Source organism: Natator depressus, chromosome 7 (assembly GCF_965152275.1).
Source record: "Natator depressus isolate rNatDep1 chromosome 7, rNatDep2.hap1, whole genome shotgun sequence".
Taxonomy (NCBI): domain Eukaryota; kingdom Metazoa; phylum Chordata; order Testudines; family Cheloniidae; genus Natator; species Natator depressus.
The window spans coordinates 28,861,199-28,883,311 of NC_134240.1; the positions used below are offsets into that span (position 1 = coordinate 28,861,199).

The 22,113-nt window shown below is 44.7% G+C and overlaps 1 protein-coding gene across 3 annotated transcripts in view; it reads left to right on the forward strand.

Annotated features, from left to right (window-relative positions):
- The first annotated feature begins 548 nt into the window (after positions 1 to 548).
- Positions 549 to 22,113, forward strand: part of CARD19 (caspase recruitment domain family member 19) — a 49,323-nt gene continuing 27,758 nt past the window's right edge. For 2 of the 3 annotated variants that reach the window (XM_074957795.1, XM_074957797.1), the window contains exon 1: positions 549 to 779. In XM_074957795.1, the coding sequence (XP_074813896.1) occupies positions 764 to 779 (16 nt within the window). In that variant the 5' untranslated portion in view covers positions 549 to 763. Of the gene's footprint in view, positions 780 to 11,685; positions 11,890 to 22,113 lie in introns of those variants that run through there. The other variant, XM_074957796.1, reaches the window with a different exon arrangement.

Sequence of the window (22,113 nt, forward strand, 5' to 3'; positions counted from 1 at the left end):
GGACATGCTCCAGTTTTCCATTGTTGATGTCCGATCATCATTTTGTTTTAGTGTAGGGAATGGAATGTCAAAGGAAAACGTTGCCATTGAGCAGAATCAGGGTATTTTCATTCTTGGATGTGTGTAACAACACATGGAGGTGAGCCTGAGTGATTCAGTGTTCAGGTCCAGATTCAAGCGTCTGCAAAGTTTGAGGTGTTCACATCTAGAAATTTAGTTTGGCCTGTAACAGAGAAAGGGTCAAGTCTCAAAGTTTGCATCTGGCACAGAACTCCCCCTGAAATCCGGAGGTGTTTAGATTCAGCAGTTTACTTTGGCTGACCTCCCTCCAGCTAATAAATAAACCATAAAGGCTAATGATGATGAGCCCTTAATCTATTCCACATACAAATCCATCCTACCTAGTCATAACGGTCAAGAATCCTGCGATTTTCTGTAAAACCTGGATTTCTTCAGTTCCGAGCCCCCTCGTCCACCCATTAAAATCAGAGCCAAAGCTCCCATTGGCATTAATGAGAGTGGGATCTGGCCCACATTTGAACATTTCTCCCTTGCAGTAGTTTGCCTTACTGGCATTTTCTTCTCTTCTAAGCACACAAGGGAGGCCTCTGCTGGTCACAAAAAGCCTTACATGGCTCTCAGTGACTTTACTTTCACTTTATTTACTAGTCAGTGACCTCGCTGTTCATCCAAGCAGGGAGACAACTTTTTCCCAGTTTTACATATTTCAGACATAACAGGAAAGCCGTGAAACCCATGGACGATGCCCTACTGGACGTGTAAGTGATCACATTTTTGTATGGAATGTTTTCAGCAGAATGAATGGTTTGACTTTCAAAGTCAGAAGAAGCAAAACAACAGATCATGAAGAACAGAGAGAGGAGGGGTGAGGGATTGGGCAGAGGAGTGGCTGGTAGTTTGATGAATGCTGAGATTTTTCCTTTTTGGATTCTGGTTTGCAAATCGTCAACTAGCACTTGTTGCTGGGAGTTTAGTATGTAATCTGATCATTGAAAAATCACGGTCAGCTGATGGTTGTCAGTGCTCATTTTATTTTCTGAACACAGACAGAGATTTCATTTTAGACACTTCCTGCACTGCCCTATCCGGCTGGGAAAACAAGAAATCTTACTGTGATATAATGCATAACTGATAGTATGATGTATTTTCTCATTCTGATTCGAGGTGACAATGGCAACATTTAAGAAATAAAATAATTAAATTAAATAAAACAAGTATTTCTGCTTAGCAGAGCAGAAAAATCAGTTGTCTCCTTTGAGATTAGCTAATCAGGAAGTAGGAATGCTTGTCCTTTAAACTGTTAACTGTGGAAAATAAAACACATTGGTTGGCAGGTCATTTATACTGTTTGCTGAATTAGGAGATAAAAATCAAAGATGAATCTCTGCTTAGGAAAATAATTGGCCTCCACTGACATAGCATGGCTGTCATCGGCAGGGAGCAGGGGAGCTGGAAATTGCAGCTCTTAGATGTAGCAGTTTTGAAATGAGCATTATTCTACTCCTAAGCTGTAATGGTTTTGAAGTGGTATTAAGCTTACAGCGGGATACTTATATTAATACTGAAAATGCACATACCGTATCCAGTTAGGCTCTTAGACTATCATGGATCTGGCTCTGGATGGGTTTTCCATTGCGATGCTCCTGCCCCCTATGTTACGCCTATGGATATGTTTGGTTGTCTGTAGCACCTGGGCATACTTTTCATTGTGTTAACACGATGCATATGTTTGATTGTCCGTACTGAGTGGTTTTGTGTCCACTGTATGACTCATTCTGACTGGCCAATCCAGATTGGGTCCCCAGAAGAGTTCTCTTTACCATAATTGTGATTAGACTTACAAAAGTCATATCCATTCATATGCTGAAAGGACATCTACATTGGATTGGAACTCCTCTGTCTTTCTGAAGGGTCTGTCATGCCGGAAGGATATTAATTTCTAAGCTGAGAGGTAAAAACAAGCTGGGAGCTAGAGCACTGGAAACAAGAATCAGGGAATTAAAATGATCCTGAAGACAGCTCTTGATTCAGGGCCCAATCTATCTCCCTTTCCTCAAATCTTGCCTCCAGCACACAACATAAGCAGTTGGGCTGTGCACTGGGGATCTCTCTAGGACATGGGTAGTCAGTAGATGGATGGGGGCCCAAATCCAGACTGCCAGACGCTTTTGAACGGACCCCAGAATCTTTTCATTTACTTATTATCATTATTGTTGTTTTTATTATTTATTATTATTATTTTTTTCTCTGGAGTCTGGGCCGTGACTATACCTTTAACCAAGAAATGTGAACCTTGACAAAAAATAATTGACTACCCCTGCTCTAGGAGCTGGGTGGGGGTGATGGGAAGTAATTCTTCCTCCACAAGACCACGGAGTGGCAGCAGAGCCATTCTGCAGCTAGTTCTCCATTCTCAGCCTGGGAACAGACTTTATGGTGCCCGCATGCCACACCATAAAGGGGGGAAACTGGTGGATTCACAGAGTGACAAAACCACTAGCCCCACCCAGCCTCTGTATGGCAGCATAGTGGGACCTGGGCTCTGTAGCACACTGGAGATGCATACCCCCTCTGCAGGCTCTAGAAATCCTGTCCTCCCATATAGGGGCTCTTCCGTGCAGCACAGAATCTCCCCCAGTATCTTTGGTTAAATGATCCAGAAGTTAAAAAGTGAAGATGGGTCTCAACTGTATCCTCAGATCTAAACATCCCAAACAGTGAGGAATGTTGGTGCCATGTACAAACACTGCCGCTCTGAGCTATCAGACTCCTTCATAACTGAGCTGTTTAGACTCCAGTGGGTGTGAAGTGCTCTTGAACAAGTCAATGCTGCATTCTGCTGTGGATCACTGAGTGTTAAAACTGCACCTTGGAGTGCAAATATCATAAACACTGGGCACAGCAATGGGCCTGATCCAAAGCCATTGTGTTCAATGGGATTCTGTCCACTTACTCCAATAGGCTTTGGATCACGCCAAAGAGTTTTAAATTCCCAATAGCAAAAGGGAGGCCTGCTGGTGGTAGAGTTTGCAGTCAGTTCCTGATGGCCATATAACCATGTACGTACATAGAGGGTGAGGTGTCCTTAAACGAATCAGCTGGGATGGCCATACAAAATACAGCCAATCAGCCTTTAATTTCTCCAGGGAGAGGATGGGGGCAGGGACATAAACATGGCTAGAAGACCAAAGGAAAAATACCACAGTGATTCCTCTTCAGGTCTCTCTTAATGGGCATGCATAAATGTCAGGTCCCAAGACAGCTGTCAGGTCAGAATCTCTAAGAGTACGTGAGTGCATGTTTTACTGTGTCTATTTTTATCTTATCACACAATCATCTGGAGACCAGTGATCCATTTGCCTTTCACCTTTCAGATACTGCAGGATTTCTGCCTTGAAAATAGTGTTAATCCATGCTAAAAGTCCCTTTACACCTATTGTAGGCTGTCTTCTTACAGAATCTCTTGGAGGCATGGGATGTAAGCAAGCCAGTACATTCTGGAGCTGGATGTTATTAAATCATTATCTGGAAAGACAGTAGAGTGTTTGACAAACAGAGCTCAGAGCACGGCAAGATGCTAGGGGGACAATATCTCTTATTTCAGAGTAACAGCCGTGTTAGTCTGTATTCGCAAAAAGAAAAGGAGTACTTGTGGCACCTTACAGACTAACCAATTTATTTGAGCATAAGCTTTTGTGAGCTACATGCATCCAATGAAGTGAGCTGTAGCTCACGAAAGCTTATGCTCAAATAAATTGGTTAGTCTCTAAGGTGCCACAAGTACTCCTTTTCTTTTTGCGAATATCTCTTATGTAACTCAGAGGGTGTTCCTCAGATCTTCAGGCTGCACAGAATGGTCATGCATTGACAAGGTGCTGGACTGAAGTGTCAGGGGTAGAACACAGTGGCTGACTCCTTGCCATGGTTTTTAATCCCTTTCTGATGGTTGGAAGATCTGTGTTCCTCTTCAGTATAACTATTTCCTTTTATCTTTTTGATGCAAGTCATAATTAGAAAATGTCTTCCTTAAACTTGGTGTAACGTCTTAGAAGTATACCTCTTCCAAAATGCTTTAATTTAATTAAATAATTTCCTTTACCTAGATGGTGCAGTTATTAGAAATCCACAGTAATAAATAATGTATCTAGTTCTTTACTGATCACAGCATGCAGACTTGAGGCTCAGCTTTCTTACTCTGACAAAGCTTGTCTGCAAGGGTGTCAGCCTCCTGTCTGCACCTGGCTGAGTAACTGAATGCTCAGGGAATTCTGTGCTACAGGGAGGTTTTAAATGACACGGATCTCTTCATGCTTTCTGCCTCATAAAGCTAATATATCCATATTTAATTAGAAGCTTCAGTTGAAGCTCTTTCTTCAGCTGAGGGAAGTTGATTCTTTTTTCTTAGGTTTGAAAATCTAGCTGTCACCTTTGGTTTCCCTTTCCTAGTTAAGCCTAAATAAATGAATCCACTTTTCTAATTGTCCAATTAAGATAAATTGTTCATGGAAACAGAAACTACATGTGCCAATTAGAAAAACGCAAAAATTGTTTGCGGGACACTTAAATTATAAGTGGATAAGTAAATCATTGTTACAAATTGTACAATTAATGAATTGCTTCAACATTGGCAATTAATTCCTAAATGTATATTCCCAGTGCAAACTGCAAGCAAGTTAAATTGTCTATTGAACTGTATTATGTGTCAATTTAAATATTTTACCTTTTGGTACAATAATGAGAATTGAAAAGGGGCATCAGAACTGTGTCTGGTGCAGAGAGAAAATCCTACCTAAATAATGAATTACTTTGTAAGTGAACCTTTTACGTGTCAAGCTGCCTGCTCTATTCAAAGTTCTGCGTCCAAAGGCTTGCCCATTCTCTCTGATGAAGCAGCAGGTCATTAAATTTACTTTCATGGCCATGGTCAGCGCTGCTTTGAAACATCATGCAATGCTGGCTAGTACCCCCCAAAATTCACAGACAGGTAGAACAGGGATATCAGAAATACAGCATAGTATGATGTAATGAATGGCTCCACAGCCGACAGGACTTCCGGTTTGTAAGCATGGGTGGAATTCAGATCTCCTTGCTCCTAAAGCCCAGGCCACAACTATTGGAAGTAAAGAAGAAAAACCTGTAACTATTGTCATATTAAGGCTATTTTCTAACATGCATTTGGGGAGGGCTGGGGTTCCATCCAGTAGGGGGGTAACATATATATTAGCTAATTCAATATCTGTACTTCCTTTCCTCTTCGAATACTGAGATTGTGACATCAGAGTAAAATGATGTATTGTGACATCACAAATGGTACAGCAGGGGGTGGGGATTAGGTGATTGAGTTGCGAGGGGAGGACTCAAGAAAGCTATCAGCACATAGGTATCCATAATAAATACTAGAAGACTGAATCTTGCCATCCTCACTGAGACCAAAACTGTCATTGATTTCATAGACTACAGGAACAAGGCCATGACAGCTAATGCCAAGTCTTTTATAACAGCTTATTCTCGCTATTTCTAGCTTATTCTCCTCCTAGCTAAAACCAACACCAGTTCTCCCCATCGCTTGTGAAGACAATGAATGTTTTGTATCTGCCATATGCACACACTGAGGAAATGGATCTTTGTTTTGTGTTTCAAAACTTAAAAATTCATAAGCAAATCTGCAGGATGGCCAGTGCAGGATGGCCTTGGTTGTGGCTAACAACAAAATAAATCTCAGTATTTCTTAAAGTGAAACAGCAGTATTGGTATCCTCTTTCCAAGCACACAAATGATAAAAATTGTAGATTCACTACCATAGAAATTCCCTTTTGCTTCTGCTGATGTAATATACTAGCAGAATATGTTAACCTTTATACCTGTAGATCAAGAAATCTGTATGTGTTAAACTGAGTGAAACTAGAGTTAATACTGCATAGACATTATAATGTCATTCAAGACTCTTGGGGTAAAGACAAGTGCTACTGAAATGCAAAACAAAAAAGATTGAATGTTGAATATGAGCTCTTTTGAAAATCTGCCCATCAGTGTCACAATGGGAGCTGACGGGTGCTCAGTGCTTTCAAAAATCTGGCCCTTCATGTTTGCAGATCTGTTGACTTTGATCCTGAATTTGGTCTAGCTCAACAGTTTTCAACCTTTTTTCATTTGTGGACCCCTAAAAAATTTCAAATGGAGGTGTGGGACCCCTATGGAAATCTTAGATATAGTCTGTGGACCCCCAATGTTCCACAGACCGTAGGTTGAAAACCATTGTTCCATGGTAATGACAACCTTTCATGGACCCCTTAGACCAGCGTTTCTCAGATGCGGCCACTGTGGCCCCATGCAACCACCAGGGGCTTTTCTCGTGGCCACAGCCTCTGGATGGTGACTGCAGGGGGAGGGAGGAAGCAATGGAGTCACAAACACCAGAGGAGCAGGCAGCCAGTGTGAGTTCCCCACCTTCCCAGGGATGGTGGGGTTCAGGCTTCTGGCTTCAGCTCTGGGGTGGTGGGCTCTGTCCTCCGGCCACACGGCAGTAGGCTCCATCCTACAGCTGCAGGGCTTCAGGCTGTGGCCCCAACCCCAGGCTCACAACCCCGTTGCCCCTGGATTCTACTGCCTCCTTACCCACCTCCCCATCTAGGGCTTAATTTGTCCTCCGGCTTTCCAGGGCTGAGTAAGTCTATTGTGAAAAGTGGTATTTGTATGTTTGTTAACGTCACTTTTCACTGCCTTCTAGCTATCAAGTCTGCTGATGTGAAAAGTGGTATTAGCAAACATACAAATATCGCTTTTCACAGAAGCAGACTTACTAGCTAGCAAGTCATAAAAAAGCAACCAAAAAAACAAAACAACAACAAAAGACAAGAACATGCAAAGCACCTTATTTGTTTCAGAGTAGCAGCCGTGTTAGTCTGTATTCGCAAAAAGAAAAGGAGTACTTGTGGCACCTTAGAGACCAACAAATTTATTTGAGCATAAGCTTTCGTGAGCTACAGCTTATTTGTGTTTCTATTCTGTCTAGATCCAGTAAAGAATACAGACAGCTGTACATTATTTTTATTATTAGATCTGCAAAAAACCCTACATAAATAAATTAGACTGATTTGGACCTGTATATGTACATATTTATTTGTTTTTCCTAAAGTTAATTCAGTATTTTAGGAAAAATTATCAGAGTGGCCACCATCAAGAGTTGGTGGCCACACTCTGAGGCCACCAAAATTTTTGTTGTGAGAACCCCTGCCTTAGACATAGTCAGCGGACCCCCAGGGATCCACAGACCAGAGGTTGAAAACCAATGGTTTAGGTGACTTTCTGTGAATAAATCATCTGCCTCAGAGAGTCAGCAGAATCCATTTAATCCTCCACCCTGCTGGCAGGTGTGGTGTTTATTATAGGAATCAAAGATAAAAATGGGAACCTTTAAGCCTTTGTACAGTTTCATTGGCGATACAGAGTGAAATGCAAAATGTAAACAAGCAGAAAAAACTGTAAAAACATTAGATTTTTAAAATTTTGATTTACTAGAATCAATTCTCTGTAGGGATCCCCCTGACTTCTGTTTTTGTTCACTGGGGCTTCCTCAAGGGGAGATTCTTTACAGACATAAGTCTGTACATCTTTCCTATGTCTGTAAAGAATCTCCCCTTGAGCTCATTCTCTGGGGTGTTTCCATGGGTGGGCCCCCTTATGCTTTCCAAAGACCGATCTGCACTTTGCTCTGCAGCACACTCCCTTTGGCTTTTCCTTGCACTGAGGGCTGCTTCAAGTAAAGGGGATGACTCCACCTCTCCCTGCCCTACAGCCACATTGCTACTTTCTGCTGATAAGAGCACAGGTTTCTTCTCCCACCCCCTTGCTGCCTCTCCTGCCTCAGAGTTTACCTCTGGGAACTCAGAGACACACCTCTTTTGGCTATAAGTCACAGTGCTAACAGCTTTGGGAAGTGATACGATATCATTTCCAACCAACATATCAGCTGGTAAGTTCTTAAAACCTACCCCATTCAAAGTACCCCTTAAACCTTCCCACTCTAACTCAATGCGGGCTAAAAGCATTATGGTTTTAAACTGCCTCAAGGGTAGGAGTTTTACCTCTTCCCCTGGGATTATATCAGCCTCCTTAAGCACATCTCTCCTGACTAGAGAAATATGTGCTCCAATGTCTCTCCATCCCTGGCACACTCCACCATTTACCTTGGTCTGTTTAATAAACTCTTCCTCTACCTCCCAGAGGTCAGACCTGACAAAAATTAACTAGAACTCCTGCTGCCACCACTGAGGTCTCTGACTCATAAGAATATAAAAATGGCCATATTAGGCCAGACCAACGGTCTATCTAGTCCAGTATCCTGTCTCTGACAGTGGCTGATGCCAGATGCTTCCGAGGGAATGAACAGAACAGGGCAATTTCAAGTGATCCATCCCTTGTCATCCAGTCCCAGCTTCTGGCAGTCAGAGGTTTATGACAGGAGCATGAGGTTCTTTTTTGAACCTATTTATACTTTTGACCCTCACAACATCCCAGGGCAGTGAATTCAACAGGTTGACTGTGTGTTGTGAGAAGAAGTATTTCCTTATGTTTGTTTTAAACCTGCCTCCTATTAATTTCATCGGATGACTCCCTAATTCTTACATTATGTGAAATGGTACATTACATTTCCTATTCACTCTCTGCATGCCATTCATGATGCTATAAATCTCTATCGTCTCTTAATCATCCTTTCTAAGGTGAACAATCCCAGTCATTTTAATCCCTCTTCGTATGGAAGCTGTTCCATACCCCTAATCATTTTCATTGCCCACCAGTGTCTGGCAACCCAAGCCCTTCCAGGCCTCTGCAGGCCCCGCTGTCTCTTTACAGGTTAACAACAGACACACTCCAATCCCCCGAGCGTCTCCCTGGTGTGCCCAGCCCCTGATTCATGGGATGCTCCCAGAATTCCCAGAGGAACAATACATCACCCCTTACTGATTACACCATAGAACACAGCTCTGCTTCACATGCACCATTTAGATGTGTTTCTAGAGAAAGCAAGCAAACGTTTATTTAACGAAGCACAGAGTCAATTAATAGCAAGCAGAAATATTGGAAACAAAGGGTTACATAAGAAAATCAGAACATGCACACTAGAGCAGTAGTTTTCAAACTTTTTTTCCTGGGGACACAGTTGAAGAAAATTGTTGATGCCCGCGACCCAACGGAGCTGCGGATGAGGGGGTTGGGGTGTGGGAGGGGGCTCTGGACAGGGGGTTGGGATGTAGGAGGGGGTTCAAGGCTCTGGGCTGGGGGTGAAGGCTCTGGGGTGGGGCTGTGGATGACGGGTTTGGGGTGCAGGAGGGGCTCTGAGTTGGAGGGGCTCAGGGCTGGAGCAGAGGGTTGGGGGTGCGTGAGGGGGTCCCGGCTCTGGGGTGGGGCTGGGGATGAGGGCTTTGGGGTGCAGGAAGGGGCTCAGGTTTGAGAGGGGGGCTCAGGGCTGGGGCAGGGTATTGGGGCGTGGGCTTACCTCCAGTGGCTCCCGGTCAGTGGCGCAGCCGGGATGCAGAGGCAGGCTTCCTGTCCTGGCACGTCGGACTGCGCTGCATCTGAAGCAACCAGCAGCAGGTCCATCTCCTAGGTGGAGGTGTGCAAGCGGCTCTGCATGGCTCTCGCCCACAGGCACCACCCCCACAGCTCCCATTGGCCGGGAACCGGACAATGGGAGTGCAGAGCCGGTGCTCGGGGTGGGGACAGCATGTGGAGCCCCATGGCCTCCCTGCCTAGAAGCTGGACCCACTGCTGCCTGCTTCCAGGGCGCAGAGTGGTGTCGGAATAGGTAGGTGCTAGCCTGCCTTAGCTGGGCAGGACTGCCGACGGGACTTTTAATGGCCTGGTCGGCGATGCGGACCAGAGCGACCCGGTGCCTTCCATGCCGTGACCCAGTGCTGGGTTGCGACCTGAACTTTGAAAAACGCTACACTAGAGCCTAATCCTAACTACCAAGCCATTGTCATGTCATGTAGAACAAAAGCTCACCCCAAATCCTTCCAGCATACTACGAGTCACTCTGTCTTCTTGCCTCCTCTGTGGAAAGATGCAGAGTTTGTCTCTGTCCCTACAGTAATAGTCCACAAATCCATTGTTTTCACTTGCAAACAGGATAACCGCTGCTGCTTGTGTTTTCCTGTCTAGAATCTCCCCTGGAGAGTTTGCTATCACTTGTTTATCATTTTGCTCAGATTGTAAATGGGCATTCATTGAGAAGTGTACAATACTCAGTTTATATGTAGACTGACCAATAGATAAACATCTTCTGCCTGAAAGAAACTTATCTACTTCTGGTGACTGACCCCAACTCACAGACCTTAAGAACATAAGTTTCAGTGTAGATACATAACGCCTTCATGTTATCCATACATGACATGCCTGCTGGCACTACAGGTATGTCTACACTGGAATAAAAGACCCATGGCACGGCCACAGCTGGCCTGAGTCAGCTGACTTGGCCACATGGGGCTAAAAATTGCAGTGTAGACGTTTGGGCTCAGGCTGGAGCCTGGAGGCCAGATTCTAGGAGCCTCCCCCGTTGCAGGATCTCAGAGCTCAGGCTCCAGCTTGAGTCTGAGCATCTGCACTGCAATTTTACAGCCCCGCAGCTTGAGCTCAACAAGCCTGAGCTGAGTCAGCTAACCTGTGGCCATTAACGGGGTGTTTAATTGCTGTTTAGACGTACCCTAAGAGGTCCCTGGGTCACACTAGAACATCACCAAATCCTGTCCTGACTGGTGAGAAATAGGGAGCCGTTTCTTTGTCACAGGGATCTTGCTAGGGCAAAGGGATGCACGGCACAAGGTGCTCCATGCACTTTGCTGGTCATCTGATCTGGGACCTTACTCTGTAATCTCTATTTAGACTGGTAGCATTTAATCAAGCCCGTAGTCCCATTGACTTCAGCAGGACTACTCAAGTAAGTGCTATTTGGTGTGACTGGTCCCACTCCACACACCCTCCCACCGCAGGGCAGCTCTGAGCCCCCACGGCTATTACGTGCTAGTGTTACGTGCACAAACTAAATAGAAAATCCACCCATCGGGACACCTTGGAAATCTGGATGGAATGTTATGGCTTGAGCCCATTTCTAGTAAATGCCTAGTGTGCATGAAAGACTGCTTCCCTGCCCACCAACTGAGGGCACTGCTCTCTTGCATATGGGACCTCTGTGTACCCCCAGTGGCCCCTTTTCGCACACACTCCCCCCTTCTTGGGCACTGAAGAGCTGGCTTCCCTTGCTGTCTTTGGAAGGTGCTTGCTTTGTACTGAAATAACCATCCACTTGCCTTGCTCCTCCTGTTGCTTTCCCATACTACAGACGGGGTTAAGGACCAAGAAAAGGAATGTCTAAAGGAGGCCAGTTCCGTGCCAAGGCTGGGGCTGCTGCTGAGCCCCTGTAGCTAGGAGCCAAGGCTCAGAACCCCAGAGCTCATTTATTCTCCAGGCGTGATTCTTTCTGGGTCATCCGAGTCGGTGCCTTGTTCCAGGAGTTAACAGGTCCCATCACCACCCGACATGCAGCCTGCAGACGACATCTGCCCGTCCCGGGGAGGGAGCGAGGAGAAGGAAGCCTTGGGCCACCTTCGCTGCTGAGAGCTGGGCGGGCGGCGGCTTCTTTTGACGTGCAGCTGGGCGGGTGGATGATGTTGGAGAGACTGGTGGAGGGAGGCATTAGGCTGTAACCAGAGCCCCAGCAGCTGGGGCTCCCTGCAGCCGCCGCCTGCCAGTCGGAGGAGGACGGGCCCGTGAGCGTACGGAGGGGAGGGACTGGCTGCTGCGGCTGCAAAACAAGGAAGTCTCCACACACTGCCCCCGGTCGGGATCCCCAAGCTACCGCCATCATGCCAGGTCAGCGAGCGCCCTTCGCCTCCAAACGGGCAACTGCTGGGGACGGCGTGGGAGGGGGCAGGCGCTCTGGCTAGGCTCGCAGCGCGTCTCGTAGGGGGCGGCAGCTCCGGCTGGCAGGAGATTGGCTGGAGAAAGCGCCCAGAGCGCGTCCGGTGGCTGTGGGTGACTGTCTGCAGGGGGCGCGCGGAGCTGGGGTGGCTGGAGAGGGCGCCCAGAGCGCGTCCGGTGGCTGTGGGTGACTGTCTGCAGGGGGCGCGCGGAGCTGGGGTGGCTGGAGAGGGCGCCCAGAGCGCGTCCGGTGGCTGTGGGTGACTCTGGCTGCAGGGGGCGCGCGGAGCTGGGGTGGCTGGAGAAAGCGCCCAGAGCACATCCAGTGGCTGTGGGTGACTCTGGCTGCAGGGGGAGCGCGGAGCTGGGGTGGCTGGACAGGGCGCCCAGAGCGCGTCCGGTGGCTGTGGGTGACTCTGGCTGCAGGGGGCGCGCGGAGCTGGGGTGGCTGGAGAGGGCGTACAGAGCGTGTCCGGTGGCTGTGGGTGACTCTGGCTGCAGGGGGCATGCAGAGCTGGGGTGGCTGGAGAGGGCGCGCGGAGCTGGGGTGGCTGGAGAAGGCGCCCAGAGCGCGTCCAGTGGCTGTGGGTGACTCTGTCTGCAGGGGGCGCGCAGAGCTGGGGTGGCTGGAGAGGGCGCCCAGAGCGTGTCCGGTGGCTGTGGGTTACTCTGGCTGCAGGGGTCATGCGGAGCTGGGAATGGAAGGTGGAGCAGCAGCTGGAGGCATTTAGGAGCATTCTCTGCAATGAGTTTGTAAGGCCTCAGCAAGGGCGAGCAAGCCAGTCTTTTGGAAATAGTTCCTGCTGTGTCTGGGCAATGCTGTGTCCTGATCAGTACTTGTTTGGAAAACTTGGCTTGTAAGCACAGCGTTGACTTTTGGAAGCAGAAGTTCTCCCCCTCAAGAGGAAACAACCCCTTGCATTTCTACAGTTCAAAACTCAGTCCTTTTTTTTCTTCAGATAGCCCTTAAAAATGTACTGTGGGGCTGAGAGCTTCCCTATGGCAACCTTCAGCTTGTGTATCCCAGCAATGTAATGACTGGCAAACCAGGCCCATTTTAATGGAATCCAAGACAGTCTGCAGCCTGAGAGCCAGGGGACTTCACTGGCCTCCACACCATGCTAATGGTCACACAGCACATTGTGTGGTAACCTAGAGCTGTGTCTGTGTACGTAGCTCTATGGTGAAAACCCAGTTGTGCTGTTAACTTGCAGCGCAATAATTTTCGGCCATAAACCTTAACTCCAGTTAATAATATACCCTTTGGCATGTCTTTGCACTTGGGTTATATGTACTTAGCTGATTTACAGTAGTAAATACCATGTCCCCCCCGGTTGACACAGGATCAATAGTTCACGTTGGGCAGTAACAGTCCACTTATCCTCATCTTGCAAGTTCTGAGCTCAAATTAGGAGCCCCGGTCATGGACAAAGGCCCATTGCATTCGGTGCTGTGCAAACACAGAACAAAAAGATGGTCCCTCACGTCTCCACACAGTGGTTCTCAAGTTCACATCCACCTCTAATAAAATGCAGAGGGTAAATAAAATGAACTAGCTGGCTGGTTTCAAGAGCTGTGGGGCAAAATAGACTGATTTGAGATTTTGTTTAGTTTTTCGTTTTTTTTCTTCCTGGCAAACATTGCAGTAACTTGACGTCTGCGTCTACCCATGCGGGCTTGCTTTTAACTCCTGTGGAGAAGTGCTCTAGTTGCCACAGCAAGGGGCCCTTTATAAATGCAGAGCATAATAATCAGATCTATTACAATTACCACCAGGTGAATATGAACTGCTGGCTCATGGCTTGAATTTGGGAGTAATGATTTGTTTGTTTCTAAACAAACACAAAAAGCATCTATTTAAATAGCCTGAGGTGGCTGATGTGTGTATGTATGAGAGATCATCTCTCCTCCATAGTTGGCTGTGGGCCTAATCCTGTAGGCTGTCCATGAATGAATCTCCCATTGAAGGCAATGGGAGCTCCAGGCAGGAGGCATTTAATTCCTGCTTTCTTATTTAGCATTTAGCCTTGGATGATACATTTTACATGACTGTGATGTGGAGAATCAAATTTCAAAGCGCTGATGACTTTCAGCTTGATCAGTGTACTTGGAGCTATGAAAAATGTTGAGAAGAAAAAAGAATTTAAGACACTGGGCTCCTGGATTTTTTTATTTAGTTTTACTTTTTTAATCCTAAAGTTAATTTACGACTTAATCCTGCAGCTCTTCCACATGAATAATCCCTAGTAGTGAAGACGGAAGTTTTGCATGTAAAACAACAGCAGGGCTGGTTTCTTAACGGCTCTGCATAATGAGAGATTTTTAACTTCAAGATAATTATGGTGAGAGTAATTGCCATCAATTTGTGCACAGCAGAGTTACTTGGGTTACAAGTCTGATATTTTAATTTCACGGGTCAGTGGAAGGTTTTCATTCATTTACTAGAGCTATTCACTTCTGATCTGATATCATAACAACTTTGAAGCTCTTAGCAACTGCATTTTCAAAACAGCCAGGCCACCGCAAGTGCTGAAGCTATAAAAATGGGGACTAATTATGATGTGAGACATGCTTTACCCATTGAGTCATGCATTTTTGATATAGAGAGCCAATATTTATGTGGAGTTTGTAAGTAGTAGTACTGTATCACTCAAAATATTTGGAAAAAGTCTATTGAATACTATTTGGAAAAGCTTTCTTCAGTCCTAAAATCCATTTCCAAAATCTTGTTCCAATTCTGAACAGTACAACAACCCTGCAATCAAACATGCGAGCATGGATCCCATTCTAAGGCTCCAATTCTGCAGGTAGCTAGGCACCTGTTTATGTGCATAGCTCCACTGAAGTCAATGGCTAGGTATGTGCTTACATTTAGGTATATGAATAAGTGTATTCAGGGTTGGGATCTGCACACAATTCTGAGGGAGCGAGGGTTGGTTTCTATGTCTTTGCTCATTTACGTCATTGGGTACTGTAACGTATACGGACAGAAGACACCAGCAAGTCTGTTGCTGCTACATATTAAATTTCATAGCTTAGTATACTGAGAGCACAATACTGTGATCTTTTAACATTTTAATGAAAATAATATATATCACCAGTATAATATACCCAATATCTATCCAGCCCTTCCAAAAACATCTGTGTAAATTATATCTAATCGGAGTCCTCTATGCATCAATATTCTACTTCAGTACATACAGTACAAACACTTCCTGGTTACGGTATAGAGGAAAATATTTGTTGTGACCTTCATGTGAAGGTTAGAGAACTGATAACAAGTGTGAGACAATTGACACCACATTCAGTGATCAAATGCTTTGTAATTTTTTGTGCTTTCCCAGATGAATTTAATATGTTAGCTGTTGTTTAAAGTAAAGATGGGTTACTAATTTTGCTGCAGAACATTTTTCTGAGTGCAAGCACTTGCCTGTATAGTGTATTAGCACTAGAAACTTTCCATGAACACTAGGCACTGCATGACTTAGGGGACTGGCAGTGCAATATGGAGCCTTTCACGTCTAGGTCATCACTTTGAATCCAGCACAGATGAGTAGAGACCAAAATCATTATCATCTGCCAGCTGTTCAGTGACAGATGTGATCTGATAATCTTAGACCAGTTCTCTGTGGACACATGTCTATTTAAGAAAAGAAAGGAAAATAAGAAGCAGGCCTTTTTTGGAAATCTGAGCAGAGAAGCCAAGAACTGAAGGAGCAGAGAAAACTAACCTTTCATCCCTAAAGAGGGTTCCTCCAGCTTCGTCCTAAGGCACCTTGGTGGGGACCTTGCATTGCCGTGTACCTATCATGTGCCTTCAATTTCCAACTCTGTCAATTTCACTCTAACAGGATTATGAAAAGTGCCAACCACCTTTTTAGAGTAATAATTGGAGATTTGCAACAAGCGTTCTGGAGAATCCTTCGGTACAGTGGCCACCATTACAACCTGGAGAATTGGTATCTGTGTATTATTAATGTTATTATGGTGTGGAGAATAAGGGAGATAGCTTTAATTTTTTTATTTTTTTATGGATAACTTATGCAGCTCAGTGTACCTGCTTGATACTAGTCTACCTGTCTTCATGGCGCTAAATCAAAGGAGGCTGACAGGGGGAAACAAGCAGGAAATGAAACAGTGACAAATATAAGTTATCGCCAGAGTGAATACCAAGGGTCCTTAGGGAAACAATGCGGGAGCTATTAATTGGGAAATTAATTGCCTGGATCCAACCAGCCTATCCAGGTTTATTCTTCCCAGCTCTGGAGCCTAGGATCAAAGGGGTTACTAAACAGTTAAAGAGCCTGGCCTAGAGAGGAAGCAGGTAGCCGCAGGTTAAGATGGATCTTTGACAGAGACACGGAGAATGCTGCAGGGCTGTTCGTCTCTCCCAAGCCAGGAGTAGGGGATATGGGCTGGATGGAACTTACCTAGAACTTGCAAAGAAAGAATAAAGGCTGGGTAAGACCCAGACATATATGCCTTTTGTTGTTTTATCCTTTCCCTCTTCTTCCTTTGGGTGACTAAATAATCATTTGTTTTGAAGAAGCTGTTTTGGAGTTGCTTTAATCAGCTGCTGGTCAGAGGCTCCCAGAGGAAAAGGTGCCAATCACAGTTGGGCCTGCCTTGTTAACACAGCTGGTAAACTGGTGGGCTGCTGCCCTGAGACCTGGTCTAAGAGTGGTAGGACTGCGTGATTCCACTCAGAGTGAGTGGTGAGGGGTGAGGATAGCAAAACCAGTCCCCAGAGGGGTGCCCTCAAGAGGGAATAATGGGTTCTACAGCACAGCTCACCCTGTGTCTGTGACATACGGCATGCCCTATCCTGTTACCATGCTACTATATACAACCATGCTTGCACTATACCAGTATATCCTCTACTATAAGTATGGGGACTATCACAGTGAAGTTAATTAGGCAAAAGGACAAATTATAAAGGTGTTTATGGTGACCACTGTAGTTTGATATTATGGCCTGGTCTACACTACTGCGGTAAATTGATCTAAGTTACACAACTTCAGCTATGTGAATAATGTAACTGAAGTCGACGTAGTTAGATCCACTTACCTCAGTGTCTACACTGCACTGTGTCAACGGGAGATGCTCTCCCGCCGAATTCCCTTATGCTTCTCGGGGACGTGGAGTACACAAGTCAATGGGAGAGTGCTCTCCCATCAACTTAGCGTTTCTTCACCAGACATGCTAAAGCGCAGCAGTGCCAATCTACTGGTAAGTGTAGACACGGCCTTAGTCTTGTTCTTGTTGTTATTTGTATTTTGCTGGTCTGATGACACCAATTAAGGATCAGGACCCCACTGAACTAAGCACTGTACAAACAAGTTACAAAAAAATAGTTCCTGCCCCAGAAAGCTTACATTTTAAGGACCCAATCCTGCAGAAAGAACTATGTGGGCAGACCCCCCTCAGCTTCTCAGATGCCAGTGACTTTAGTGTGAATTGGAGGTGCTGGCATCTCAAAGGAGGTTCTCAACATCTTGAAATATTGCAAACAGTGGGGGAAGGGAACTTCCCTAGTGCCAGGGCATGTAGCCCTGATTCCTTGCCAACCCCCTCATATCTTCATGTTCTGGGGCCAAAAACTCCTGTTGGTCATGGAGTGAGCAAACCCTGCTCCCCTAATAGAACAATTTGGGTGAGACATTTGAGAGGGGAACTTTGGAATTCTCCCCTTCCCCACTGTGACCCTTTTCCTGCAGGCTTATGGAAGAGGACAGTCTAGCAGCCTGTATTGTTTGCAGAGTCTGGTCGAGGGCTGACTATGCCTTGTTGCCTCCAAGAACAGAATATATCATACCCATTTTCAAACACCAGTAGTTACTATAATGACCTAGTCACTCAGCCGCTATTGTCAAAAACATAATTGCCTGTTTTATAAGAAGAAGAGATATGTGTCATTTTATGGAAGGTTATAATGGAAATGATGTTCTGCCTGAAGGCTAAAAATGATGCACATGTTGCTTTGTTACCATCCCTTGCTTCTTGGAGCATTTATAACATTGAATTATGTATTTTGTTCCATATCTGAGGATCTAGTGGCAACAAATAACTGATGATAGCACATTTCTCTCTGATATAAGTCTTGATTATATTTTGGAAACATACATTTCTTTCTTTTTGTTCTCTGTCTGAGGCCAGGTGCTAGCTCGAAATGTAAACTTGACCTGCATCCAGTATGTTCCTGTGACCTTTCAGGATTTAGGCAGAGGGGGAAAAATGTCAGGACACATCTGAAGTGTGCTGAATTTGCACTGTGTATGAGTCAATATGTAATTATTAGGCTTTGTTTACGTGTCTGTTGCTTCTAACTACTAATGGCAATTCCTGATTCTCCTGTCCAGCTCCTTTATAAATGCTTCCATTTCCTATAAATAAGAAAATGATTGGTCTTTGTTTAAACTTCCTCTCAGTCACTGAAATAGCAGCTAGTCTAAGAGCCATCTTCTACATCTGTCTTCATAGCCCAGTATGGTGGTAAATCCAGAATGGGGCTGACTTCAGTTCACTAGTTCCATGTTTACAGTCTCCATACGGCAGTTCCATGACTGAATGAAGCTAGGGCTGGATTAAAAATCAATTAGGTTAATGTTGGTAGAGGAAGAGCAGTTGTGCAATGTGATGAGTGTCCGCCTCACCGTGCTCCTATGCAAGCAGGGCTGACTCTGCAGGGCCGTGACTCTGTTTTCCCTTTCTTCAGGGCTCGATAAACAAAATCCACAGAGTCTCTCTTCCAGTCACAGCCCTTCTTGGAGTCTGGGTGGGTTGGGTTTTTTTAATAGCTTAAAGTTCAAAACTAAACACAAAAGTCTATCCTCCTGCCTTAGCGGACTACTACCAGCCCTTCCTAGCTGAAGCAATTCCCCTCGTCTCAGAGTCTTCCCTGCAGGAGCCTCTCTCATTCGCTGTAGTCTCGCTGCAGCCATCTTCTATTCTTTATAGGAAATTGTCTGATTCTCCTCAGATGGGACTCATTCTGTTCTCAGGATTGGCTTGGCCCCAGGCTTTCCAGCCCAAGGGCAAGCCACCCTGTCACGTTGAGGAAAATGTAATTGTTTAACTGCGGTGACAGGAAACTATTATTTCAAAATTAAATACTATCTTTCCCTGGTCTGCTGATTGTCTTTCCTACGTGGAGGCATGGAATTGCAGTACTTTGCCATCCCTCCACATGATACAGCACCTGGCGCAATGGGGCGCTAATCCTGATCAGAGTCTCAAGACACTACTGTAATATAGCACAGCGGGTAGAAAGTTAGTAAGGATATATTCAAAATGTAGCTTGTTGCAGAATTGTTTTAATGCACAGGAAATGCACAAATATAGGGTTCAATGCCCACATTTTTATTCACTCAGGTAGTTCCATTGATTTCAGTAGGGCTACTCAGATGAATAAAGGTTTTACAGGATCTGGTCCATAACCTGTAATAAAAAAGGGATAATCTTTCTCTCTGTCTCTGAAATTTAATGAGTATTCTGTTCAAAACACAGAAGCCTTCACACAATAAGTGATGAAAGTGTGTTGTAATTAGTCTATTAAAATAACTGGGGCAGTGCCAAGATGGTGCTGTAACCTAAATCCGCAATCTCGTTGTGCTGCTGGCCTAATTTCTGAACTTTTTAGGCAAGGATTAAGGGACAGAGAGATAAATCCTTCTAATATCAATATAATGCCTGTTTTTTTAAAAAGAAATCTTTGCATACACCAACATAAATGTTTTGAATTTCTCTCATGGTAGTTGCTGCTTCTTTGATGTAATGTCATGCAAGTTAGAAATGCAGAACAAATCCCAATTTCTATTGCTTGAAAATAGATCAATAATCTTTCTCCTGCATGTGTGCACTCCTTTTTATTTTATTTTTTATGCATTATTACAATGTTGATAATAGGTTTGCACAAGATAGAAAGTCTCTGCTCCAAGGAGTTTAAATCAGGATTCTCAAATTGAGAAATTGGACAAATTGGCGAAAGTCCAGAGAAGAGCAACAAAAATGATTAAAGATCTAGAAAACATGACCTATGAGGGAAGATTGAAGAAATTGGGTTTGTTTAGTCTGGAGAGGAGAAGACTGAAAGGGGACATGATAATAGTTTTCAAGTACATAAAAGGTTGTTACAAGGAGGAGGGAGAAAAATTGTTCTTCTTAACCTCTGAGGATAGGACAAGAAGCAATGGGCTTAAATTGCAACAAGGGCGGTGTAGGTTGGACATTAGGAAAAAATTCCTAACTGTCAGAGTGGTTAAGCACTGGAATAAATTGCCAAGGGAGGTTGTGGAATCTCCGTCATTGGGGATCTTTAAGAGCAGGTTGGACAAACACCTGTCAGGGATGGTCTATGTAGATAATACTTAGTCCTGCCTTGAGTGCAGGGGACTGGACTAGATGACCTCTCGAGGTCCCTTCCAGATCTATGATTCTGTGATTCTCAACCTCTTATGATTTTAAAACTTCATTTGCACATTGCACATGGGCTTAGATTTAAAATAAATAACTGAGGTCCCATGACTGCCATTAAAAAATGGATGATTATCACACCACAGTGCCTTAGGTTTGCTTTGTGCCAGTTTTCCAGAATAAAGCCAGCTTAGCTAGCCATGTGGATAGAATATAGGTGGCATTTAGAAGCCACTACAATGGCTCCGCTAGCCTTTTTCTTGTGGCTGGCATAATGAGTCTCAGCCAGGGGTACACATACACCTGGGGGTAGAAGAGGTCTTCCAGAGGGTACATCAACTCACCTAGATATGTGCCTAGTTTTACAACAGGCTACAGAAAAAGCACTAGCAAAGTCAGTATCAACTAAAATTTCATGCAATGACTTGTTTATACTGCTCTATATACTATACACTGAAATGTAAGTACAATTTTTATATTCCAATTGATTTATTTTATAATCATATAGTAAAAATGAGAAAGTAAGCAATTTTTCAGTAATAATGTGCTGTGACACTTTTGGTTTTTTATGTCTGATTGTGTAAGCAAGTAGTTTTTAAGTTATGTCAAACTTGGGGGTATGCAAGATAAATCAGACTCCTGAAAGGGGTACAGTCATCTGAAAAGGTTGAGAGCCACTGCTTTAGAGAAAAGGTGGTGGGGTTCCCAGAACTCACTGGGGCTATTGGCGAGATTAGAGGAGACTGCAGAATCAGACATTTACAAGGCAGCCTCAGGAGCAGTGTATCACATTGTTGCTGAAAGCCACCTTAAAGTGTGCATATGTACCCTCCAGATTTACATTTAATGCTCCTCAGCAAGACCCCAAGATCCAGCCCATAATTTAAAAATAAAAGAAGTAAATTGAGTTGCTGAAGCACAATGGATTCTGCAGCCCTGGAATAGGGGGGACCTGAGTGGAAACATTTCCTCCTGTGGTTTGTGTGGACCTTTCACACAGCAACAGGGGAGAGAAGAACCCATGAAGGGCTCAGGTGTGCTATCTGATAGTACCTCGCTACTATCTCTATTAATTGACGAGAATCCCTTTAAGATATTTTGGCTATTTACCCAAATCCAAATTCTGAAGCTATTGGGTACATTCCACAGGCAAAAAACAAAATAATTGCTCCTCATAAGTAACTGTCTTTGAGCCAGGGAACAACTTAATCCCTGGGAGGAACAATTCAGCAGTATCCAGTGGGAGGCCTGAACTCTCAGACAAGGGAAACTAGAATCACTGTCTGAAACCTTCTCTCCTGCCGGCTTTGGCGTAGAGAGGAAGAAAGCAGAGCCATCCCTGAGAACCTAGATGTTTACACCAGACAATATAATCCACTCTTCATGAAATGCGGGATTTTCAAATGTCAGCATAAAGCTCCCGAGGAGGGGTGGCGATTTCTTGGTGACCATATAACTGTCAAGGGCTGTGGTTGCAGGGAGCATTCCAGTCTGCGCAGAATGTGCTCTTAACTTAAATGTAAACTTCAGTTGATGTAACCTCACTTTGACCAGTATAACTGCTGTTAATGCACTGTGGAATGTTGTCTGTATGGCAGATAGGAAAAACTAGGAGGGCGGCAAAAAAAAAAAAATGGAGGGGAAAGTCAGCTGGTGTTTTCACCTCTTACATTTTTATTTGGCCTTGCACATTTGTTCTAGCAGTTCCTGGTGGTGCTTTTAGCACTTGCATTCATATAAATTTACCTGAGTCTTGAGGTGCCC